General features: G+C 47.4%; 2 protein-coding genes across 2 annotated transcripts in view; one reads left to right on the top strand and one right to left on the bottom strand.

Moving 5' to 3' along the window:
• LOC141161317 (kalirin-like) overlaps positions 1-22,409 on the bottom strand; it is a 621,825-nt gene that overhangs the window by 456,332 nt on the left and 143,084 nt on the right. The window lies entirely within an intron of this gene.
• CCDC93 (CCC complex scaffolding subunit CCDC93) overlaps positions 1-22,409 on the top strand; it is a 141,138-nt gene that overhangs the window by 90,152 nt on the left and 28,577 nt on the right. Inside the window, exons 9-17 of the mRNA XM_073647540.1 lie at positions 17,759-17,842; positions 18,936-18,986; positions 19,145-19,231; positions 19,297-19,413; positions 21,133-21,195; positions 21,357-21,430; positions 21,537-21,618; positions 21,696-21,767; positions 21,852-21,923. Coding sequence (XP_073503641.1) covers positions 17,759-17,842; positions 18,936-18,986; positions 19,145-19,231; positions 19,297-19,413; positions 21,133-21,195; positions 21,357-21,430; positions 21,537-21,618; positions 21,696-21,767; positions 21,852-21,923 — 702 coding nt within the window. The remainder of the gene's footprint in view (positions 1-17,758; positions 17,843-18,935; positions 18,987-19,144; positions 19,232-19,296; positions 19,414-21,132; positions 21,196-21,356; positions 21,431-21,536; positions 21,619-21,695; positions 21,768-21,851; positions 21,924-22,409) is intronic.

Genomic DNA, 22,409 nt, shown 5'->3' with positions numbered 1-22,409 from the left:
CATCACCGCTCTCCAGATATCGGGTATATTATACAGCAGTGACATCACCGCTCTCCAGATATCAGTTATATTATACAGCAGTGACATCACCGCTCTCCAGATATCAGTTATATTATACAAAGGTGACATCACCGCTCTCCAGATATCAGTTATATTATACAGCAGTGACATCACCGCTCTCCAGATATCAGTTATATTATACAGCAGAGACATCACCGCTCCCCAGATATCAGTTATATTATACAGCAGTGACATCACCGCTCTCCAGATATCAGTTATATTATACAGCAGAGACATCACCGCTCTCCAGATATCAGTTATATTATACAGTGGTGATGTCACCGCTCTCCAGATATCAGTTATATTATACAGCAGCGACATCACCGCTCTCCAGATATCCGTTATATTATACAGTGGTGATGTCACCGCTCTCCAGATATCAGTTATATTATACAGCAGAGACATCACCGCTCTCCAGATATCAGTTATATTATACAGTGGTGATGTCACCGCTCTCCAGATATCAGTTATATTATACAGCAGCGACATCACCGCTCTCCAGATATCAGTTATATTATACAGCAGTGACATCACCGCTCTCCAGATATCAGTTATATTATACAGTGGTGATGTCACCGCTCTCCAGATATCAGTTATATTATACAGCAGCGACATCACCGCTCTCCAGATATCAGTTATATTATACAGCAGTGACATCACCGCTCTCCAGATATCAGTTATATTATACAGCGGTGACATCACCGCTCTCCAGATATCAGTTATATTATACAGCAGAGACATCACCGCTCTCCAGATATCAGTTATATTATACAGCAGTGACATCACCGCTCTCTAGATATCAGTTATATTATACAGCAGAGACATCACCGCTCTCCAGATATCAGTTATATTATACAGCAGAGACATCACCGCTCTCCAGATATCAGTTATATTATACAGTGGTGATGTCACCGCTCTCCAGATATCAGTTATATTATACAGCAGTGACATCACCGCTCTCCAGATATCAGTTATATTATACAGAGGTGACATCACCGCTCTCCAGATATCAGTTATATTATACAGCAGTGACATCACCGCTCTCCAGATATCAGTTATATTATACAGCAGTGACATCACCGCTCTCCAGATATCAGTTATATTATACAGCAGTGACATCACCGCTCTCCAGATATCAGTTATATTATACAGCAGTGACATCACCGCTCTCCAGATATCAGTTATATTATACAGCAGTGACATCACCGCTCTCTAGATATCAGTTATATTATACAGCAGTGACATCACCGCTCCCCAGATATCAGTTATATTATACAGCAGTGACATCACCGCTCTCCAGATATCAGTTATATTATACAGCAGTGACATCACCGCTCTCCAGATATCAGTTATATTATACAGCAGTGACATCACCGCTCTCCAGATATAAGTTATATTATACAGCAGTGACATCACCGCTCTCCAGATATCAGTTATACAGCAGTGACATCACCGCTCTCCAGATATCAGTTATATTATACAGCAGTGACATCACCGCTCTCCAGATATCAGTTATATTATACAGCAGTGACATCACCGCTCTCCAGATATCAGTTATACAGCAGTGACATCACCGCTCTCCAGATATCAGTTATATTATACAGCAGTGACATCACCGCTCTCCAGATATCAGTTATATTATACAGCAGTGACATCACCGCTCTCCAGATATCAGTTATATTATACAGCAGTGACATCACCGCTCTCCAGATATCAGTTATATTATACAGCAGTGACATCACCGCTCTCCAGATATCAGTTATATTATACAGCAGTGACATCACCGCTCTCCAGATATCAGTTATATTATACAGCAGTGACATCACCGCTCTCCAGATATCAGTTATATTATACAGCAGTGACATCACCGCTCTCCAGATATCAGTTATATTATACAGCAGTGACATCACCGCTCTCCAGATATCAGTTATATTATACAGCAGTGACATCACCGCTCTCCAGATATCAGTTATATTATACAGTGGTGATGTCACCGCTCTCCAGATATCGGGTATATTATACAGTGGTGATGTCACCGCTCTCCAGATATCGGGTATATTATACAGTGGTGATGTCACCGCTCTCCAGATATCAGTTATATTATACAGTGGTGATGTCACCGCTCTCCAGATATCGGGTATATTATACAGTGGTGATGTCACCGCTCTCCAGATATCTGTTATATTATACAGCAGTGACATCACCGCTCTCCAGATATCGGGTATATTGTACAGTGGTGATGTCACCGCTCTCCAGATATCAGGTATATTATACAGTGGTGATGTCACCGCTCTCCAGATATCGGGTATATTATACAGTGGTGATGTCACCGCTCTCCAGATATCGGGTATATTATACAGCAGTGACATCACCGCTCTCCAGATATCGGGTATATTGTACAGTGGTGATGTCACCGCTCTCCAGATATCAGGTATATTATACAGTGGTGATGTCACCGCTCTCCAGATATCGGGTATATTATACAGTGGTGATGTCACCGCTCTCCAGATATCAGGTATATTATACAGTGGTGATGTCACCGCTCTCCAGATATCAGTTATATTATACAGTGGTGATGTCACCGCTCTCCAGATATCGGGTATATTATACAGTGGTGACATCACCGCTCTCCAGGTATCGGGTATATTATGCAGAGGTGATGTCACCGCTCTCCAGATATCAGTTATATTATACAGCGGTGATGTCACCGCTCTCCAGATATCGGGTATATTATACAGCAGTGACATCACCGCTCTCCAGATATCAGTTATATTATACAGCAGTGACATCACCGCTCTCCAGATATCAGTTATATTATACAGCAGAGACATCACCGCTCTCCAGATATCAGTTATATTATACAGCGGTGATGTCACCGCTCTCCAGATATCGGGTACATTATACAGTGGTGATGTCACCGCTCTCCAGATATCAGTTATATTATACAGCAGTGACATCACCGCTCTCCAGATATCGGGTATATTATACAGTGGTGATGTCACCGCTCTCCAGATATCAGTTCTATTATACAGCAGTGACATCACCGCTCTCCAGATATCAGTTCTATTATACAGTGGTGATGTCACCGCTCTCCAGATATCGGGTATATTATACAGTGGTGACATCACCGCTCTCCAGGTATCGGGTATATTATACAGAGGTGATGTCACCGCTCTCCAGATATCAGTTATATTATACAGCGGTGATGTCACCGCTCTCCAGATATCTGGTATATTATACAGTGGTGACATCACCGCTCTCCAGATATCAGTTATATTATACAGCGGTGATGTCACCGCTCTCCAGATATCAGGTATATTATACAGTGGTGATGTCACCGCTCTCCAGATATCAGTTATATTATACAGTGGTGATGTCACCGCTCTCCAGATATCGGGTATATTATACAGTGGTGATGTCACCGCTCTCCAGATATCAGTTATATTATACAGCGGTGACATCACCGCTCTCCAGATATCGGGTATATTATACAGCGGTGATGTCACCGCTCTCCAGATATCTGTTATATTATACAGCGGTGACATCACCGCTCTCCAGATATCTGTTATATTATACAGCGGTGACATCACCGCTCTCCAGATATCAGTTATATTATACAGCAGTGACATCACCGCTCTCCAGATATCTGTTATATTATACAGCGGTGACATCACCGCTCTCCAGATATCAGTTATATTATACAGCAGTGACATCACCGCTCCCCAGATATCAGTTATATTATACAGCAGTGACATCACCGCTCCCCAGATATCTGTTATATTATACAGCGGTGACATCACCGCTCTCCAGATATCAGTTATATTATACAGCAGTGACATCACCGCTCTCCAGATATCAGTTATATTATACAGCAGAGACATCACCGCTCTCCAGATATCAGTTATATTATACAGTGGTGATGTCACCGCTCTCCAGATATCTGTTATATTATACAGCAGTGACATCACCGCTCTCCAGATATCAGTTATATTATACAGCACTGACATCACCGCTCCCCAGATATCAGTTATATTATACAGTGGTGATGTCACCGCTCTCCAGATATCAGTTATATTATACAGCAGAGACATCACCGCTCTCCAGATATCAGTTATATTATACAGCAGTGACATCACCGCTCTCCAGATATCAGTTATATTATACAGCAGTGACATCACCGCTCTCCAGATATCAGTTATATTATACAGCAGTGACATCACCGCTCTCCAGATATCCGTTATATTATACAGCAGAGACATCACCGCTCTCCAGATATCAGTTATATTATACAGCAGTGACATCACCGCTCTCCAGATATCAGTTATATTATACAGCAGTGACATCACCGCTCTCCAGATATCAGTTATATTATACAGCAGTGACATCACCGCTCTCCAGATATCAGTTATATTATACAGCAGTGACATCACCGCTCTCCAGATATCAGTTATATTATACAGCAGTGACATCACCGCTCTCCAGATATCAGTTATATTATACAGCAGAGACATCACCGCTCTCCAGATATCAGTTATATTATACAGCAGTGACATCACCGCTCTCCAGATATCAGTTATATTATACAGCAGTGACATCACCGCTCTCCAGATATCGGGTATATTATACAGCAGTGACATCACCGCTCTCCAGATATCAGTTATATTATACAGTGGTGATGTCACCGCTCTCCAGATATCAGTTATATTATACAGCGGTGACATCACCGCTCTCCAGATATCAGTTATATTATACAGCAGTGACATCACCGCCCTCCAGATATCAGTTATATTATACAGCAGTGACATCACCGCTCTCCAGATATCAGTTATATTATACAGCAGTGACATCACCGCTCTCCAGATATCAGTTATATTATACAGCAGTGACATCACCGCTCTCCAGATATCGGGTATATTATACAGCAGTGACATCACCGCTCTCCAGATATCAGTTATATTATACAGCAGTGACATCACCGCTCTCCAGATATCAGTTATATTATAAGGTGACATCGCCGCTCTCCAGATATCAGTTATATTATACAGCAGTGACATCACCGCTCTCCAGATATCAGTTATATTATACAGCAGTGACATCACCGCTCCCAGATATCAGTTATATTATACAGCAGATGACATCACCGCTCTCCAGATATCAGTTATATTATACAGCAGTGACATCACCGCTCTCCAGATATCAGTTATATTATACAGCAGAGACATCACCGCTCCCCAGATATCAGTTATATTATACAGCAGTGACATCACCGCTCTCCAGATATCAGTTATATTATACAGCAGTGACATCACCGCTCCCCAGATATCAGTTATATTATACAGCAGAGACATCACCGCTCTCCAGATATCAGTTATATTATACAGCAGTGACATCACCGCTCTCCAGATATCAGTTATATTATACAGCAGTGACATCACCGCTCTCCAGATATCAGTTATATTATACAGCAGTGACATCACCGCTCTCCAGATATCGGGTATATTATACAGCAGTGACATCACCGCTCTCCAGATATCAGTTATATTATACAGCAGTGACATCGCCGCTCCCCAGATATCAGTTATATTATACAGCAGTGACATCACCGCTCTCCAGATATCAGTTATATTATACAGCAGTGACATCACCGCTCTCCAGATATCAGTTATATTATACAGCAGTGACATCACCGCTCTCCAGATATCAGTTATATTATACAGCAGTGACATCACCGCTCTCCAGATATCAGTTATATTATACAGCAGTGACATCACCGCTCTCCAGATATCAGTTATATTATACAGCAGTGACATCACCGCTCTCCAGATATCAGTTATATTATACAGCAGTGACATCACCGCTCTCCAGATATCAGTTATATTATACAGCAGTGACATCACCGCTCTCCAGATATCAGTTATATTATACAGCAGTGACATCACCGCTCTCCAGATATCAGTTATATTATACAGCAGTGACATCACCGCTCTCCAGATATCAGTTATATTATACAGCAGTGACATCACCGCTCTCCAGATATCAGTTATATTATACAGCAGTGACATCACCGCTCTCCAGATATCAGTTATATTATACAGCAGTGACATCACCGCTCTCCAGATATAAGTTATATTATACAGCAGTGACATCACCGCTCTCCAGATATCAGTTTTTATACAGCAGTGACATCACCGCTCTCCAGATATCAGTTATATTATACAGCGGTGACATCACCGCTCTCCAGATATCAGTTATATTATACAGCAGTGACATCACCGCTCCCCAGATATCAGTTATATTATACAGCAGTGACATCACCGCTCTCCAGATATCAGTTATACAGCAGTGACATCACCGCTCTCCAGATATCAGTTATATTATACAGCAGTGACATCACCGCTCTCCAGATATCAGTTATACAGCAGTGACATCACCGCTCTCCAGATATCAGTTATATTATACAGCAGTGACATCACCGCTCTCCAGATATCAGTTATATTATACAGCAGTGACATCACCGCTCTCCAGATATCAGTTATATTATACAGCAGTGACATCACCGCTCTCCAGATATCAGTTATATTATACAGCGGTGATGTCACCGCTCTCCAGATATCGGGTATATTATACAGTGGTGATGTCACCGCTCTCCAGATATCGGGTATATTATACAGTGGTGATGTCACCGCTCTCCAGATATCAGTTATATTATACAGTGGTGATGTCACCGCTCTCCAGATATCGGGTATATTATACAGTGGTGATGTTACCGCTCTCCAGATATCGGGTATATTATACAGCAGTGACATCACCGCTCTCCAGATATCGGGTATATTGTACAGTGGTGATGTCACCGCTCTCCAGATATCAGGTATATTATACAGTGGTGATGTCACCGCTCTCCAGATATCGGGTATATTATACAGTGGTGATGTCACCGCTCTCCAGATATCAGGTATATTATACAGTGGTGATGTCACCGCTCTCCAGATATCAGTTATATTATACAGTGGTGATGTCACCGCTCTCCAGATATCGGGTATATTATACAGCAGTGACATCACCGCTCTCCAGATATCAGGTATATTATGCAGAGGTGATGTCACCGCTCTCCAGATATCAGTTATATTATACAGCGGTGACATCACCGCTCTCCAGATATCAGTTATATTATACAGCAGTGACATCACCGCTCTCCAGATATCAGTTATATTATACAGCAGTGACATCACCGCTCTCCAGATATCAGTTATATTATACAGAGGTGACATCACCGCTCCCCAGATATCAGTTATATTATACAGCAGTGACGTCACCGCTCTCCAGGTATCGGGTATATTATACAGTGGTGATGTCACCGCTCTCCAGATATCAGTTATATTATACAGTGGTGATGTCACCGCTCTCCAGATATCGGGTATATTATACAGTGGTGATGTCACCGCTCTCCTGATATCAGGTATATTATACAGTGGTGATGTCACCGCTCTCCAGATATCAGGTATATTATACAGTGGTGATGTCACCGCTCTCCAGATATCAGTTATATTATACAGTGGTGATGTCACCGCTCTCCAGATATCAGTTATATTATACAGTGGTGATGTCACCGCTCTCCAGATATCGGGTATATTATACAGTGGTGACATCACCGCTCTCCAGATATCAGTTATATTATACAGCGGTGACATCACCGCTCTCCAGGTATCGGGTATATTATACAGCAGTGACATCACCGCTCTCCAGATATCAGTTATATTATACAGCGGTGACATCACCGCTCTCCAGATATCAGGTATATTATACAGTGGTGATGTCACCGCTCTCCAGATATCAGTTATATTATACAGCAGTGACATCACCGCTCTCCAGATATCAGTTATATTATACAGCAGTGACATCACCGCTCTCCAGATATCAGTTATATTATACAGCGGTGACATCACCGCTCTCCAGATATCGGGTATATTATACAGTGGTGATGTCACCGCTCTCCAGATATCAGTTATATTATACAGTGGTGATGTCACCGCTCTCCAGATATCAGTTATATTATACAGTGGTGATGTCACCGCTCTCCAGATGTCGGGTATATTATACAGTGGTGACATCACCGCTCTCCAGATATCAGTTATATTATACAGTGGTGATGTCACCGCTCTCCAGATATCGGGTATATTATACAGTGGTGATGTCACCGCTCTCCAGATATCAGTTATATTATACAGTGGTGATGTCACCGCTCTCCAGATATCGGGTATATTATACAGTGGTGATGTCACCGCTCTCCAGATATCAGTTATATTATACAGTGGTGATGTCACCGCTCTCCAGGTATCGGGTATATTATACAGTGGTGATGTCACCGCTCTCCAGATGTCGGGTATATTATACAGTGGTGACATCACCGCTCTCCAGATATCAGATATATTATACAGCAGAGACATCACCGCTCTCCAGATATCAGTTATATTATACAGCGGTGACATCACCGCTCCCCAGATATCTCTTATATTATACAGCAGTGACATCACCGCTCTCCAGATATCAGTTATATTATACAGCAGTGACATCACCGCTCTCCAGATATCAGTTATATTATACAGCGGTGATGTCACCGCTCTCCAGATATCAGTTATATTATACAGCGGTGACATCACCGCTCCCCAGATATCTCTTATATTATACAGCGGTGACATCACCGCTCTCCAGATATCAGTTATATTATACAGCAGTGACATCACCGCTCTCCAGATATCAGTTATATTATACAGTGGTGATGTCACCGCTCTCCAGATATCAGTTATATTATACAGTGGTGATGTCACCGCTCTCCAGATATCGGGTATATTATACAGTGGTGATGTCACCGCTCTCCAGATATCAGTTATATTATACAGTGGTGATGTCACCGCTCTCCAGATATCAGTTATATTATACAGTGGTGATGTCACCGCTCTCCAGATATCAGTTATATTATACAGTGGTGATGTCACCGCTCTCCAGGTATCGGGTATATTATACAGTGGTGATGTCACCGCTCTCCAGATATCAGTTATATTATACAGTGGTGATGTCACCGCTCTCCAGATATCGGGTATATTATACAGTGGTGATGTCACCGCTCTCCAGATATCAGGTATATTATACAGTGGTGATGTCACCGCTCTCCAGATATCGGGTATATTATACAGTGGTGATGTCACCGCTCTCCAGATATCAGGTATATTATACAGTGGTGATGTCACCGCTCTCCAGATATCAGTTATATTATACAGTGGTGACATCACCGCTCTCCAGGTATCGGGTATATTATACAGTGGTGATGTCACCGCTCTCCAGATATCGGGTATATTATACAGTGGTGATGTCACCGCTCTCCAGATATCGGGTATATTATACAGTGGTGATGTCACCGCTCTCCAGATATCAGTTATATTATACAGCAGTGACATCACCGCTCTCCAGATATCAGTTATATTATACAGCAGTGACATCACTGCTCTCCAGATATCAGTTATATTATACAGAGGTGACATCACCGCTCCCCAGATATCAGTTATATTATACAGCAGTGACATCACCGCTCTCCAGATATCGGGTATATTATACAGCAGTGACATCACCGCTCCCCAGATATCTGTTATATTATACAGCGGTGACATCACCGCTCCCCAGATATCAGTTATATTATACAGCGGTGATGTCACCGCTCTCCAGATATCAGTTATATTATACAGCAGTGACATCACCGCTCTCCAGATATCAGTTATATTATACAGCAGTGACATCACCGCTCTCCAGATATCAGTTATATTATACAGAGGTGACATCACCGCTCTCCAGATATCAGGTATATTATACAGCAGAGACATCACCGCTCTCCAGATATCGGGTATATTATACAGTGGTGATGTCACCGCTCTCCAGATATCAGTTATATTATACAGCAGTGACATCACCGCTCTCCAGATATCAGTTATATTATACAGCAGTGACGTCACCGCTCTCCAGATATCGGGTATATTATACAGTGGTGATGTCACCGCTCTCCAGATATCAGGTATATTATACAGTGGTGATGTCACCGCTCTCCAGATATCAGTTATATTATACAGTGGTGATGTCACCGCTCTCCAGATATCGGGTATATTATACAGTGGTGATGTCACCGCTCTCCAGATATCAGGTATATTATACAGTGGTGATGTCACCGCTCTCCAGATATCAGTTATATTATACAGTGGTGATGTCACCGCTCTCCAGATATCGGGTATATTATACAGTGGTGACATCACCGCTCTCCAGGTATCGGGTATATTATGCAGAGGTGATGTCACCGCTCTCCAGATATCAGTTATATTATACAGCGGTGATGTCACCGCTCTCCAGATATCAGTTATATTATACAGCAGTGACATCACCGCTCTCCAGATATCGGGTATATTATACAGTGGTGATGTCACCGCTCTCCAGATATCAGTTATATTATACAGCAGTGACATCACCGCTCTCCAGATATCAGTTATATTATACAGCAGTGACATCACCGCTCTCCAGATATCAGTTATATTATACAGCGGTGATGTCACCGCTCTCCAGATATCAGGTATATTATACAGTGGTGATGTCACCGCTCTCCAGATATCAGTTATATTATACAGTGGTGACATCACCGCTCTCCAGATATCGGGTATATTATACAGTGGTGATGTCACCGCTCTCCAGATATCAGTTATATTATACAGTGGTGACATCACCGCTCTCCAGATATCAGTTATATTATACAGTGGTGATGTCACCGCTCTCCAGATATCGGGTATATTATACAGTGGTGACATCACCGCTCTCCAGGTATCGGGTATATTATGCAGAGGTGATGTCACCGCTCTCCAGATATCAGTTATATTATACAGCGGTGATGTCACCGCTCTCCAGATATCAGTTATATTATACAGCAGTGACATCACCGCTCTCCAGATATCGGGTATATTATACAGTGGTGATGTCACCGCTCTCCAGATATCAGTTATATTATACAGCAGTGACATCACCGCTCTCCAGATATCAGTTATATTATACAGCAGTGACATCACCGCTCTCCAGATATCAGTTATATTATACAGCGGTGATGTCACCGCTCTCCAGATATCATGTATATTATACAGTGGTGATGTCACCGCTCTCCAGATATCAGTTATATTATACAGTGGTGATGTCACCGCTCTCCAGATATCGGGTATATTATACAGTGGTGATGTCACCGCTCTCCAGATATCAGTTATATTATACAGTGGTGACATCACCGCTCTCCAGATATCGGGTATATTATACAGTGGTGATGTCACCGCTCTCCAGATGTCGGTTATATTATACAGCGGTGATGTCACCGCTCTCCAGATATCGGGTATATTATACAGTGGTGACATCACCGCTCTCCAGGTATCGGGTATATTATACAGTGGTGATGTCACCGCTCTCCAGATGTCGGTTATATTATACAGCGGTGATGTCACCGCTCTCCAGATATCGGGTATATTATACAGTGGTGACATCACCGCTCTCCAGATATCAGTTATATTATACAGTGGTGATGTCACCGCTCTCCAGATATCAGTTATATTATACGGTGGTGATGTCACCGCTCTCCAGGTATCGGGTATATTATACAGCGGTGACATCACCGCTCTCCAGATATCAGTTATATTATACAGCGGTGATGTCACCGCTCTCCAGATATCAGTTATATTATACAGTGGTGACATCACCGCTCTCCAGATATCAGTTATATTATACAGTGGTGATGTCACCGCTCTCCAGATATCGGGTATATTATACAGCGGTGACATCACCACTCTCCAGATATCAGTTATATTATACAGCGGTGATGTCACCGCTCGCCAGGTATCGGGTATATTATGCAGAGGTGATGTCACCGCTCTCCAGATATCAGTTATATTATACAGCGGTGATGTCACCGCTCTCCAGATATCGGGTATATTATACAGTGGTGATGTCACCGCTCTCCAGATATCAGTTATATTATACAGTGGTGATGTCACCGCTCTCCAGATATCAGTTATATTATACAGTGGTGATGTCACCGCTCTCCAGATGTCGGGTATATTATACAGTGGTGACATCACCGCTCTCCAGATATCAGTTATATTATACAGTGGTGATGTCACCGCTCTCCAGATATCGGGTATATTATACAGTGGTGATGTCACCGCTCTCCAGATATCAGTTATATTATACAGTGGTGATGTCACCGCTCTCCAGGTATCGGGTATATTATACAGTGGTGATGTCACCGCTCTCCAGATGTCGGGTATATTATACAGTGGTGACATCACCGCTCTCCAGATATCAGTTATATTATACAGCAGCGACATCACCGCTCTCCAGATATCAGTTATATTATACAGCAGTGACATCACCGCTCTCCAGATATCAGTTATATTATACAGCAGAGACATCACCGCTCTCCAGATATCAGTTATATTATACAGCAGTGACATCACCGCTCCCCAGATATCAGTTATATTATACAGCAGTGACATCACCGCTCTCCAGATATCTCTTATATTATACAGCAGTGACATCACCGCTCTCCAGATATCAGTTATATTATACAGCAGTGACATCACCGCTCCCCAGATATCAGTTATATTATACAGCAGTGACATCACCGCTCTCCAGATATCTCTTATATTATACAGCAGTGACATCACCGCTCTCCAGATATCAGTTATATTATACAGCAGTGACATCACCGCTCTCCAGATATCAGTTATATTATACAGCGGTGATGTCACCGCTCTCCAGATATCAGGTATATTATACAGTGGTGATGTCACCGCTCTCCAGATATCAGTTATATTATACAGTGGTGATGTCACCGCTCTCCAGATATCGGGTATATTATACAGTGGTGATGTCACCGCTCTCCAGATATCAGTTATATTATACAGTGGTGATGTCACCGCTCTCCAGATATCAGTTATATTATACAGTGGTGATGTCACCGCTCTCCAGATATCAGTTATATTATACAGTGGTGATGTCACCGCTCTCCAGATATCAGTTATATTATACAGTGGTGATGTCACCGCTCTCCAGGTATCGGGTATATTATACAGTGGTGATGTCACCGCTCTCCAGATATCAGTTATATTATACAGTGGTGATGTCACCGCTCTCCAGATATCGGGTATATTATACAGTGGTGATGTCACCGCTCTCCAGATATCGGGTATATTATACAGTGGTGATGTCACCGCTCTCCAGATATCAGTTATATTATACAGCAGTGACATCACCGCTCTCCAGATATCAGTTATATTATACAGCAGTGACATCACTGCTCTCCAGATATCAGTTATATTATACAGAGGTGACATCACCGCTCCCCAGATATCAGTTATATTATACAGCAGAGACATCACCGCTCTCCAGATATCGGGTATATTATACAGTGGTGATGTCACCGCTCTCCAGATATCAGTTATATTATACAGCAGTGACATCACCGCTCTCCAGATATCAGTTATATTATACAGCAGTGACGTCACCGCTCTCCAGATATCGGGTATATTATACAGTGGTGATGTCACCGCTCTCCAGATATCAGGTATATTATACAGTGGTGATGTCACCGCTCTCCAGATATCAGGTATATTATACAGTGGTGATGTCACCGCTCTCCAGATATCAGTTATATTATACAGTGGTGATGTCACCGCTCTCCAGATATCGGGTATATTATACAGTGGTGATGTCACCGCTCTCCAGATATCAGGTATATTATACAGTGGTGATGTCACCGCTCTCCAGATATCAGTTATATTATACAGTGGTGATGTCACCGCTCTCCAGATATCGGGTATATTATACAGTGGTGACATCACCGCTCTCCAGGTATCGGGTATATTATGCAGAGGTGATGTCACCGCTCTCCAGATATCAGTTATATTATACAGCGGTGATGTCACCGCTCTCCAGATATCAGTTATATTATACAGCAGTGACATCACCGCTCTCCAGATATCGGGTATATTATACAGTGGTGATGTCACCGCTCTCCAGATATCAGTTATATTATACAGCAGTGACATCACCGCTCTCCAGATATCAGTTATATTATACAGCAGTGACATCACCGCTCTCCAGATATCAGTTATATTATACAGCGGTGATGTCACCGCTCTCCAGATATCAGGTATATTATACAGTGGTGATGTCACCGCTCTCCAGATATCAGTTATATTATACAGTGGTGATGTCACCGCTCTCCAGATATCGGGTATATTATACAGTGGTGATGTCACCGCTCTCCAGGTATCGGGTATATTATACAGTGGTGATGTCACCGCTCTCCAGGTATCGGGTATATTATACAGTGGTGATGTCACCGCTCTCCAGATGTCGGTTATATTATACAGCGGTGATGTCACCGCTCTCCAGATATCGGGTATATTATACAGTGGTGACATCACCGCTCTCCAGATATCGGGTATATTATACAGTGGTGATGTCACCGCTCTCCAGATGTCGGTTATATTATACAGCGGTGATGTCACCGCTCTCCAGATATCGGGTATATTATACAGTGGTGACATCACCGCTCTCCAGGTATCGGGTATATTATACAGTGGTGATGTCACCGCTCTCCAGATGTCGGTTATATTATACAGCGGTGATGTCACCGCTCTCCAGATATCGGGTATATTATACAGTGGTGACATCACCGCTCTCCAGATATCAGTTATATTATACAGTGGTGATGTCACCGCTCTCCAGATATCAGTTATATTATACGGTGGTGATGTCACCGCTCTCCAGGTATCGGGTATATTATACAGCAGTGACATCACCGCTCTCCAGATATCAGTTATATTATACAGTGGTGATGTCACCGCTCTCCAGATATCAGGTATATTATACAGCAGTGACATCACCGCTCTCCAGATATCAGTTATATTATACAGCAGTGACATCACCGCTCTCCAGATATCGGTTATATTATACAGTGGTGATGTCACCGCTCTCCAGATATCAGTTATATTATACAGTGGTGATGTCACCGCTCTCCAGATATCAGTTATATTATACAGTGGTGATGTCACCGCTCTCCATGTTTCGGGTATATTATACAGTGGTGATGTCACCGCTCTCCAGATATCAGTTATATTATACAGCAGTGACATCACCGCTCTCCAGATATCAGTTATATTATACAGTGGTGATGTCACCGCTCTCCAGATATCAGTTATATTATACAGCAGTGACATCACCGCTCTCCAGATATCAGTTATATTATACAGTGGTGATGTCACCGCTCTCCAGATATCAGTTATATTATACAGCGGTGACATCACCGCTCTCCAGATATCAGTTATATTATACAGTGGTGATGTCACCGCTCTCCAGGTATCGGGTATATTATACAGCGGTGACATCACCGCTCTCCAGATATCAGTTATATTATACAGTGGTGATGTCACCGCTCTCCAGGTATCGGGTATATTATACAGTGGTGATGTCACCGCTCTCCAGGTATCGGGTATATTATACAGTGGTGATGTCACCACTTTCCAGGTATCGGGTATATTATACAGCAGTGACATCACCGCTCTCCAGATATCAGTTATATTATACAGTGGTGATGTCACCGCTCTCCAGGTATCGGGTATATTATACAGTGGTGATGTCACCGCTCTCCAGGTATCGGGTATATTATACAGTGGTGATGTCACCGCTCTCCAGGTATCGGGTATATTATACAGTGGTGATGTCACCACTTTCCAGGTATCGGGTATATTATACAGCAGTGACATCACCGCTCTCCAGATATCAGTTATATTATACAGTGGTGATGTCACCGCTCTCCAGGTATCGGGTATATTATACAGTGGTGATGTCACCGCTCTCCAGGTATCGGGTATATTGTACAGTGGTGATGTCACCGCTCTCCAGGTGTCGGGTATATTATACAGTGGTGATGTCACCGCTCTCCAGATATCAGTTATATTATACAGTGGTGATGTCACCGCTCTCCAGGTATCGGGTATATTATACAGTGGTGATGTCACCGTTCTCCAGGTATCGGGTATATTATACAGTGGTGATGTCACCGCTCTCCAGGTATCGGGTATATTATACAGTGGTGATGTCACCGCTCTCCAGGTATCGGGTATATTATACAGTGGTGATGTCACCGCTCTCCAGGTATCGGGTATATTATACAGTGGTGATGTCACCGCTCTCCAGGTATCGGGTATATTATACAGTGGTGATGTCACCGCTCTCCAGGTATCGGGTATATTATACAGTGGTGATGTCACCGCTCTCCAGGTATCGGGTATATTATACAGTGGTGATGTCACCGCTCTCCAGGTATCGGGTATATTATACAGAGGTGATGTCACCGCTCTCCAGGTATCGGGTATATTATACAGTGGTGATGTCACCGCTCTCCAGGTATCGGGTATATTATACAGTGGTGATGTCACCACTTTCCAGGTATCGGGTATATTATACAGCAGTGACATCACCGCTCTCCAGATATCAGTTATATTATACAGTGGTGATGTCACCGCTCTCCAGGTATCGGGTATATTATACAGTGGTGATGTCACCGCTCTCCAGGTATCGGGTATATTATACAGTGGTGATGTCACCGCTCTCCAGGTATCGGGTATATTATACAGTGGTGATGTCACCACTTTCCAGGTATCGGGTATATTATACAGCAGTGACATCACCGCTCTCCAGATATCAGTTATATTATACAGTGGTGATGTCACCGCTCTCCAGGTATCGGGTATATTATACAGTGGTGATGTCACCGCTCTCCAGGTATCGGGTATATTGTACAGTGGTGATGTCACCGCTCTCCAGGTGTCGGGTATATTATACAGTGGTGATGTCACCGCTCTCCAGATATCAGTTATATTATACAGTGGTGATGTCACCGCTCTCCAGGTATCGGGTATATTATACAGTGGTGATGTCACCGCTCTCCAGATATCAGTTATATTATACAGTGGTGATGTCACCGCTCTCCAGATATCAGTTATATTATACAGTGGTGATGTCACCGTTCTCCAGGTATCGGGTATATTATACAGTGGTGATGTCACCGCTCTCCAGGTATCGGGTATATTATACAGTGGTGATGTCACCGCTCTCCAGGTATCGGGTATATTATACAGCGGTGATGTCACCGCTCTCCAGGTATCGGGTATATTATACAGTGGTGATGTCACCGCTCTCCAGGTATCGGGTATATTATACAGTGGTGATGTCACCGCTCTCCAGGTATCGGGTATATTATACAGTGGTGATGTCACCGCTCTCCAGGTATCGGGTATATTATACAGTGGTGATGTCACCGCTCTCCAGGTATCGGGTATATTATACAGTGGTGATGTCACCGCTCTCCAGGTATCGGGTATATTATACAGTGGTGATGTCACCGCTCTCCAGGTATCGGGTATATTATACAGTGGTGATGTCACCGCTCTCCAGGTATCGGGTATATTATACAGAGGTGATGTCACCGCTCTCCAGGTATCGGGTATATTATACAGTGGTGATGTCACCGCTCTCCAGGTATCGGGTGTGCCGCTGTCTTGTCATGTGATTGGTTGCGCTGTGCGTCGTTGTGTTGGGGCTTATTCGCTCCTCTCTGTCTCAGTGTGAGGAGCAGAAGATCCCGGCCGCTCCTGGATTGGTCAAAGGTGAATTAAAGGAGGAAGAGGAGCTACAGGCGCAGGAGGAGGTAGGAGACGTATTCTACAGCTATTATAGATATAATAAGACCCCAGAGTACCCCGATAACAAACATCCTCTGCCCGTAAACACGTTGTGGCCCTTGAAGGACACCTGACAAGGATATACAGCGGAACCGGAAGTGTCCATCCACTATATAGACACATTCATGCTTTCCTCAGTATCGGACATGTGTCAGGGCAGGGGATCTGCTCTCTCCATACTGGGACGTGACCTCGTGGCTGCAGACCCCTGCCTGGCTGCAGACCCCTGCCAGGATGCCCCCGCCCGTATTGTCCCCTGTATTAGAGCATGGCTTCTCCATGTAGAAATGAGAGCACAAATAAGCACACACCCCTGGGTCAGAGGGGGTCCGATCGCTGACGGCAGACCCCCCTGGGTCAGAGGGGGTCCGGTCGGTGACGGTAGCCCCCCCTGGGTCAGAGGGGGTCCAGTCGGTGACGGCAGCCCCCCCTGGGTCAGGGGGGGTCCGGTCGCTGACGGCAGCCCCCCCTGGGTCAGGGGGGGTCCGGTCGCTGACGGCAGCCCCCCCCTGGGTCAGAGGGGGTCCGGTCGCTGACGGTAGCCCCCCCTGGGTCAGAGGGGGTCCAGTCGGTGACGGCAGCCCCCCCTGGGTCAGGGGGGGTCCGGTCGCTGACGGCAGCCCCCCCTGGGTCAGGGGGGGTCCGGTCGCTGACTGCAGCCCCCCCTGGGTCAGAGGGGGTCCGGTCGCTGACGGCAGCCCCCCCCTGGGTCAGGGGGGGTCCGGTCGCTGACGGCAGCCCCCCCTGGGTCAGAGGGGGTCCGGTCGCTGACGGCAGCCCCCCCTGGGTCAGAGGGGGTCCGGTCGCTGATGGCAGCCCCCCCTGGGTCAGAGGGGTCCGGTCGCTGACGGCAGCCCCCCCTGGGTCAGAGGGGGTCTGGTCGCTGACGGCAGCCCCCCCTGGGTCAGAGTGGGTCCGGTATCTGACCTGAGATGAAGAGGGTGTTGGTGGCGGATTAAGGGATGAACGTGGTGCAGAGGGCGGTGGGTGGATCCGGGGATCATCCGATGATCTCTGCCTGATCTAACAATGTTATTTCTTTATTTTGCTGTGGAAAAGCTTCGTATCAGGACCCTAATGACGAGGATGGCAGCCATGGACCTAGAGCAGGTGAGTGCTGGGCAGAGGCTACGCAGGACGTGTGCCGTGCCGCACTGAGTGCTCCTCTACCTGCGCGGGGGCGGTATCTGAGGGGTGGGGTCATGTTGGGGGCGGAGCCGGTTATCAGGAAGCCCCATGTAATTGTACGGTGCCCTTTGTCCCTGCAGGGTCGGCTTACCGCCAGCATGGTCGGGCAGATCGTGGGCTTACAGTCACATGAGATAAAACAGATGGCGTCTGAATACGCGGAGAAGGTCGGTCCTGCTCTTCTTAGATGGTCCGTCACCTCGTCGCAGCGTTGACTCCCTGGGTCTTTCAGAAATCCGAGCTTAGCGCAGAGGAGCGAGCAGAGCACATGGGGCCGGTGCAGCAGCATCGCAGGAACGTGGCGTCTCTCAGCAAGCAGATCAGCCAGAAGACCAAGGTCCTGGAACAGGTACGCGAGATGGTCGCTGGGCACCTGGCTCCATCCAGAGTCCCCAACTGCGGGAATCATCGGGAGGAGGTTTATGGGCACAACAGTGACGGTGCCGCTACAGTGGGGTCACCCTGACATCCGGGCTGCTGCAGGCCTCAGTGTGGAGCTGACAAACAGCCCTCATATCTCAACTTCCCATGAATGTAAGAGACTTGGTTACATATCGCGGTGCAGTAGACTGTGGCATGAACAGATGGAGCGTCCATGACCGCGACTGTATGCGTTTCCCGCAGACTCCTCAGTGGCCGTCTTGTGACAGCGTGGCGCTGCGTGTTCCCCCGGACTTCTCCGGTGCCCGCCTTGTGACAGCGTGGCGCTGCGTGTTCCCCCGGACTTCTCCGGTGCCCGCCTTGTGACAGCGTGGTGCTGCGCGTTCCCCCGGACTTCTCCGGTGGCCGCCTTGTGACAGCGTGGTGCTGCGCGTTCCCCTGGACTTCTCCGGTGGCCGCCTTGTGACAGCTTGGTGCTGCGTGTTCCCCCGGACTCCTCGGTGGCCATCTTGTGACAGCGTGGCGCTGCGTGTTCCCCCGGACTCCTCGGTGGCCGTCTTGTGACAGCGTGGCGCTGCGTGTTCCCCCGGACTCCTCGGTGGCCGTCTTGTGACAGCGTGGCGCTGCGTGTTCCCCCGGACTCCTCGGTGGCCGTCTTGTGACAGCGTGGCGCTGCGTGTTCCCCCGGACTCCTCGGTGGCCGTCTTGTGACAGCGTGGCGCTGCGTGTTCCCCCGGACTCCTCGGTGGCCGTCTTGTGACAGCGTGGCGCTGCGTGTTCCCCCGGACTCCTCGGTGGCCGTCTTGTGACAGCGTGGCGCTGCGTGTTCCCCCGGACTCCTCGGTGGCCGTCTTGTGACAGCGTGGCGCTGCGTGTTCCCCCGGACTCCTCGGTGGCCGTCTTGTGACAGCGTGGCGCTGCGTGTTCCCCCGGACTCCTCGGTGGCCGTCTTGTGACAGCGTGGCGCTGCGTGTTCCCCCAGACTCCTCGGTGGCCGTCTTGTGACAGCGTGGCGCTGCGTGTTCCCCCGGACTCCTCGGTGGCCGTCTTGTGACAGCGTGGCGCTGCGTGTTCCCCCGGACTCCTCGGTGGCCGTCTTGTGACAGCGTGGCGCTGCGTGTTCCCCCGGACTCCTCGGTGGCCGTCTTGTGACAGCGTGGCGCTGCGTGTTCCCCCGGACTCCTCGGTGGCCGTCTTGTGACAGCGTGGCGCTGCGTGTTCCCCCGGACTCCTCGGTGGCCGTCTTGTGACAGCGTGGTGCTGCGTGTTCCCCCGGACTCCTCGGTGGCCGTCTTGTGACAGCGCGGCGCTGCGTGTTCCCCCGGACTCCTCGGTGGCCGTCTTGTGACAGCGTGGTGCTGCGTGTTCCCCCGGACTCCTCGGTGGCCGTCTTGTGACAGCGTGGTGCTGCGTGTTCCCCCGGACTCCTCGGTGGCCGTCTTGTGACAGCGTGGTGCTGCGTGTTCCCCCGGACTCCTCGGTGGCCGTCTTGTGACAGCGTGGTGCTGCGTGTTCCCCCGGACTCCTCGGTGGCCGTCTTGTGACAGCGTGGCGCTGCGTGTTCCCCTGGACTCCTCGGTGGCCGTCTTGTGACAGCGTGGTGCTGCGTGTTCCCCTGGACTCCTCGGTGGCCATCTTGTTGCGTTTTTGAGTCCATTACGCTGCAGTTTCTTGTCTCTGATTTCAGTTAAAGGTTAAATCCTCAGAGCTGATGGTGGAACATGAAGAGGCAAAGAAGAAGCGATCAGAGGTGAGAGGACTCTCCTCCCCCAATCTCTCCCCTCCTCCCCATCCCCCCACAACCTGACTGCCGTGTCCGGGCCCTGCCCCCTCCCTCGACTGGTCTTTGCGTCCCCCTCGCTATCTTCCTCGCAGTCCCTGTTGCCCCTTTACCTCTGTTTCCTCCTACAGGTTACAAGTTTCAGTGAGAAGTTGGATGCGGAGATGTCTCAGCTGGAGGAGGAGGAAGGCACAGCGGATCCGGGGTGGGTGCAGTCTCTTGTATGGGTCTTGTGATGTGACAGTGGGGGATTATTGGGGGTGTCGGGGGTCCCGGTGTCGTGCCCCGCTGTGTGATGTCTGTGTGTCCAGCCTTCTGCAGGAGCTGCGTGCGCTGGTGGCTCTGAACGAGTCTCTGAAGTCTCAGGAGCAGCAGTTCCGGGCTCATTGCCGGGTGAGTCTCCACACACTGCCACGTCCCCTCTGGACCGCTGCCACAGTCACTTGTAATCCACCCCCTGCCGTCCACAGGAGGAGATGAGCCGTCTGCAGGAGAACATTGACACCCTCAAGGCTGAGACTGTGGAGAGCGGGGAGGAGAAGGTGCGGAGCCGGCGGCTGTGTGAGCAGCCCCTCGCTGTCTGGACGCCGCGGCTCTTAGGATCTCATCGTGTCTTGTGTTTTCAGGAGAGATCATCGTTGTTTGAGCAGCAGCACAGAGCGGAGCGTGAGAAGCTGCAGAAGATCCGGCTCCTGCTTGTGAGTGATGGCCGGACCCTGCCGGGACCTCCTAGGGGACCAGGTGTAGAGGATCCCTGCTACTGAGACGCGTCATCTTACCAGTCAACTATCTGCTGTTGTCCTGGGTGCTCATCCCCGTCTTCTGCTGCAGGCTCGGCCCTCTGTCTGTCGGGGCGAATGTCGCCGCGGGCTCGGCCCTCTGTCTGTCGGGGCGAATGTCGCCGCGGGCTCGGCCCTCTGTCTGTCGGGGCGAATGTCGCCGCGGGCTCGGCCCTCTGTCTGTCGGGGCGAATGTCGCCGCGGGCTCGGCCCTCTGTCTGTCGGGGCGAATGTCGCCGCGGGCTCGGCCTTCTGTCTGTCGGGGCGAATGTCGCCGCGGGCTCGGCCCTCTGTCTGTCGGGGCGAATGTCGCCGCGGGCTCGGCCCTCTGTCTGTCGGGGCGAATGTCGCCGCGGGCTCGGCCCTCTGTCTGTCGGGGCGAATGTCGCCGCGGGCTCGGCCCTC

The sequence above is a fragment of the Phyllobates terribilis genome, unplaced genomic scaffold (genome assembly GCF_046119375.1).
Source record: "Phyllobates terribilis strain yellow unplaced genomic scaffold, ASM4611937v1 Scaffold_9__5_contigs__length_417890890, whole genome shotgun sequence".
In the NCBI taxonomy this organism is placed as follows: domain Eukaryota; kingdom Metazoa; phylum Chordata; class Amphibia; order Anura; family Dendrobatidae; genus Phyllobates; species Phyllobates terribilis.
This window is presented reverse-complemented; position numbering and strand designations above follow the sequence as displayed.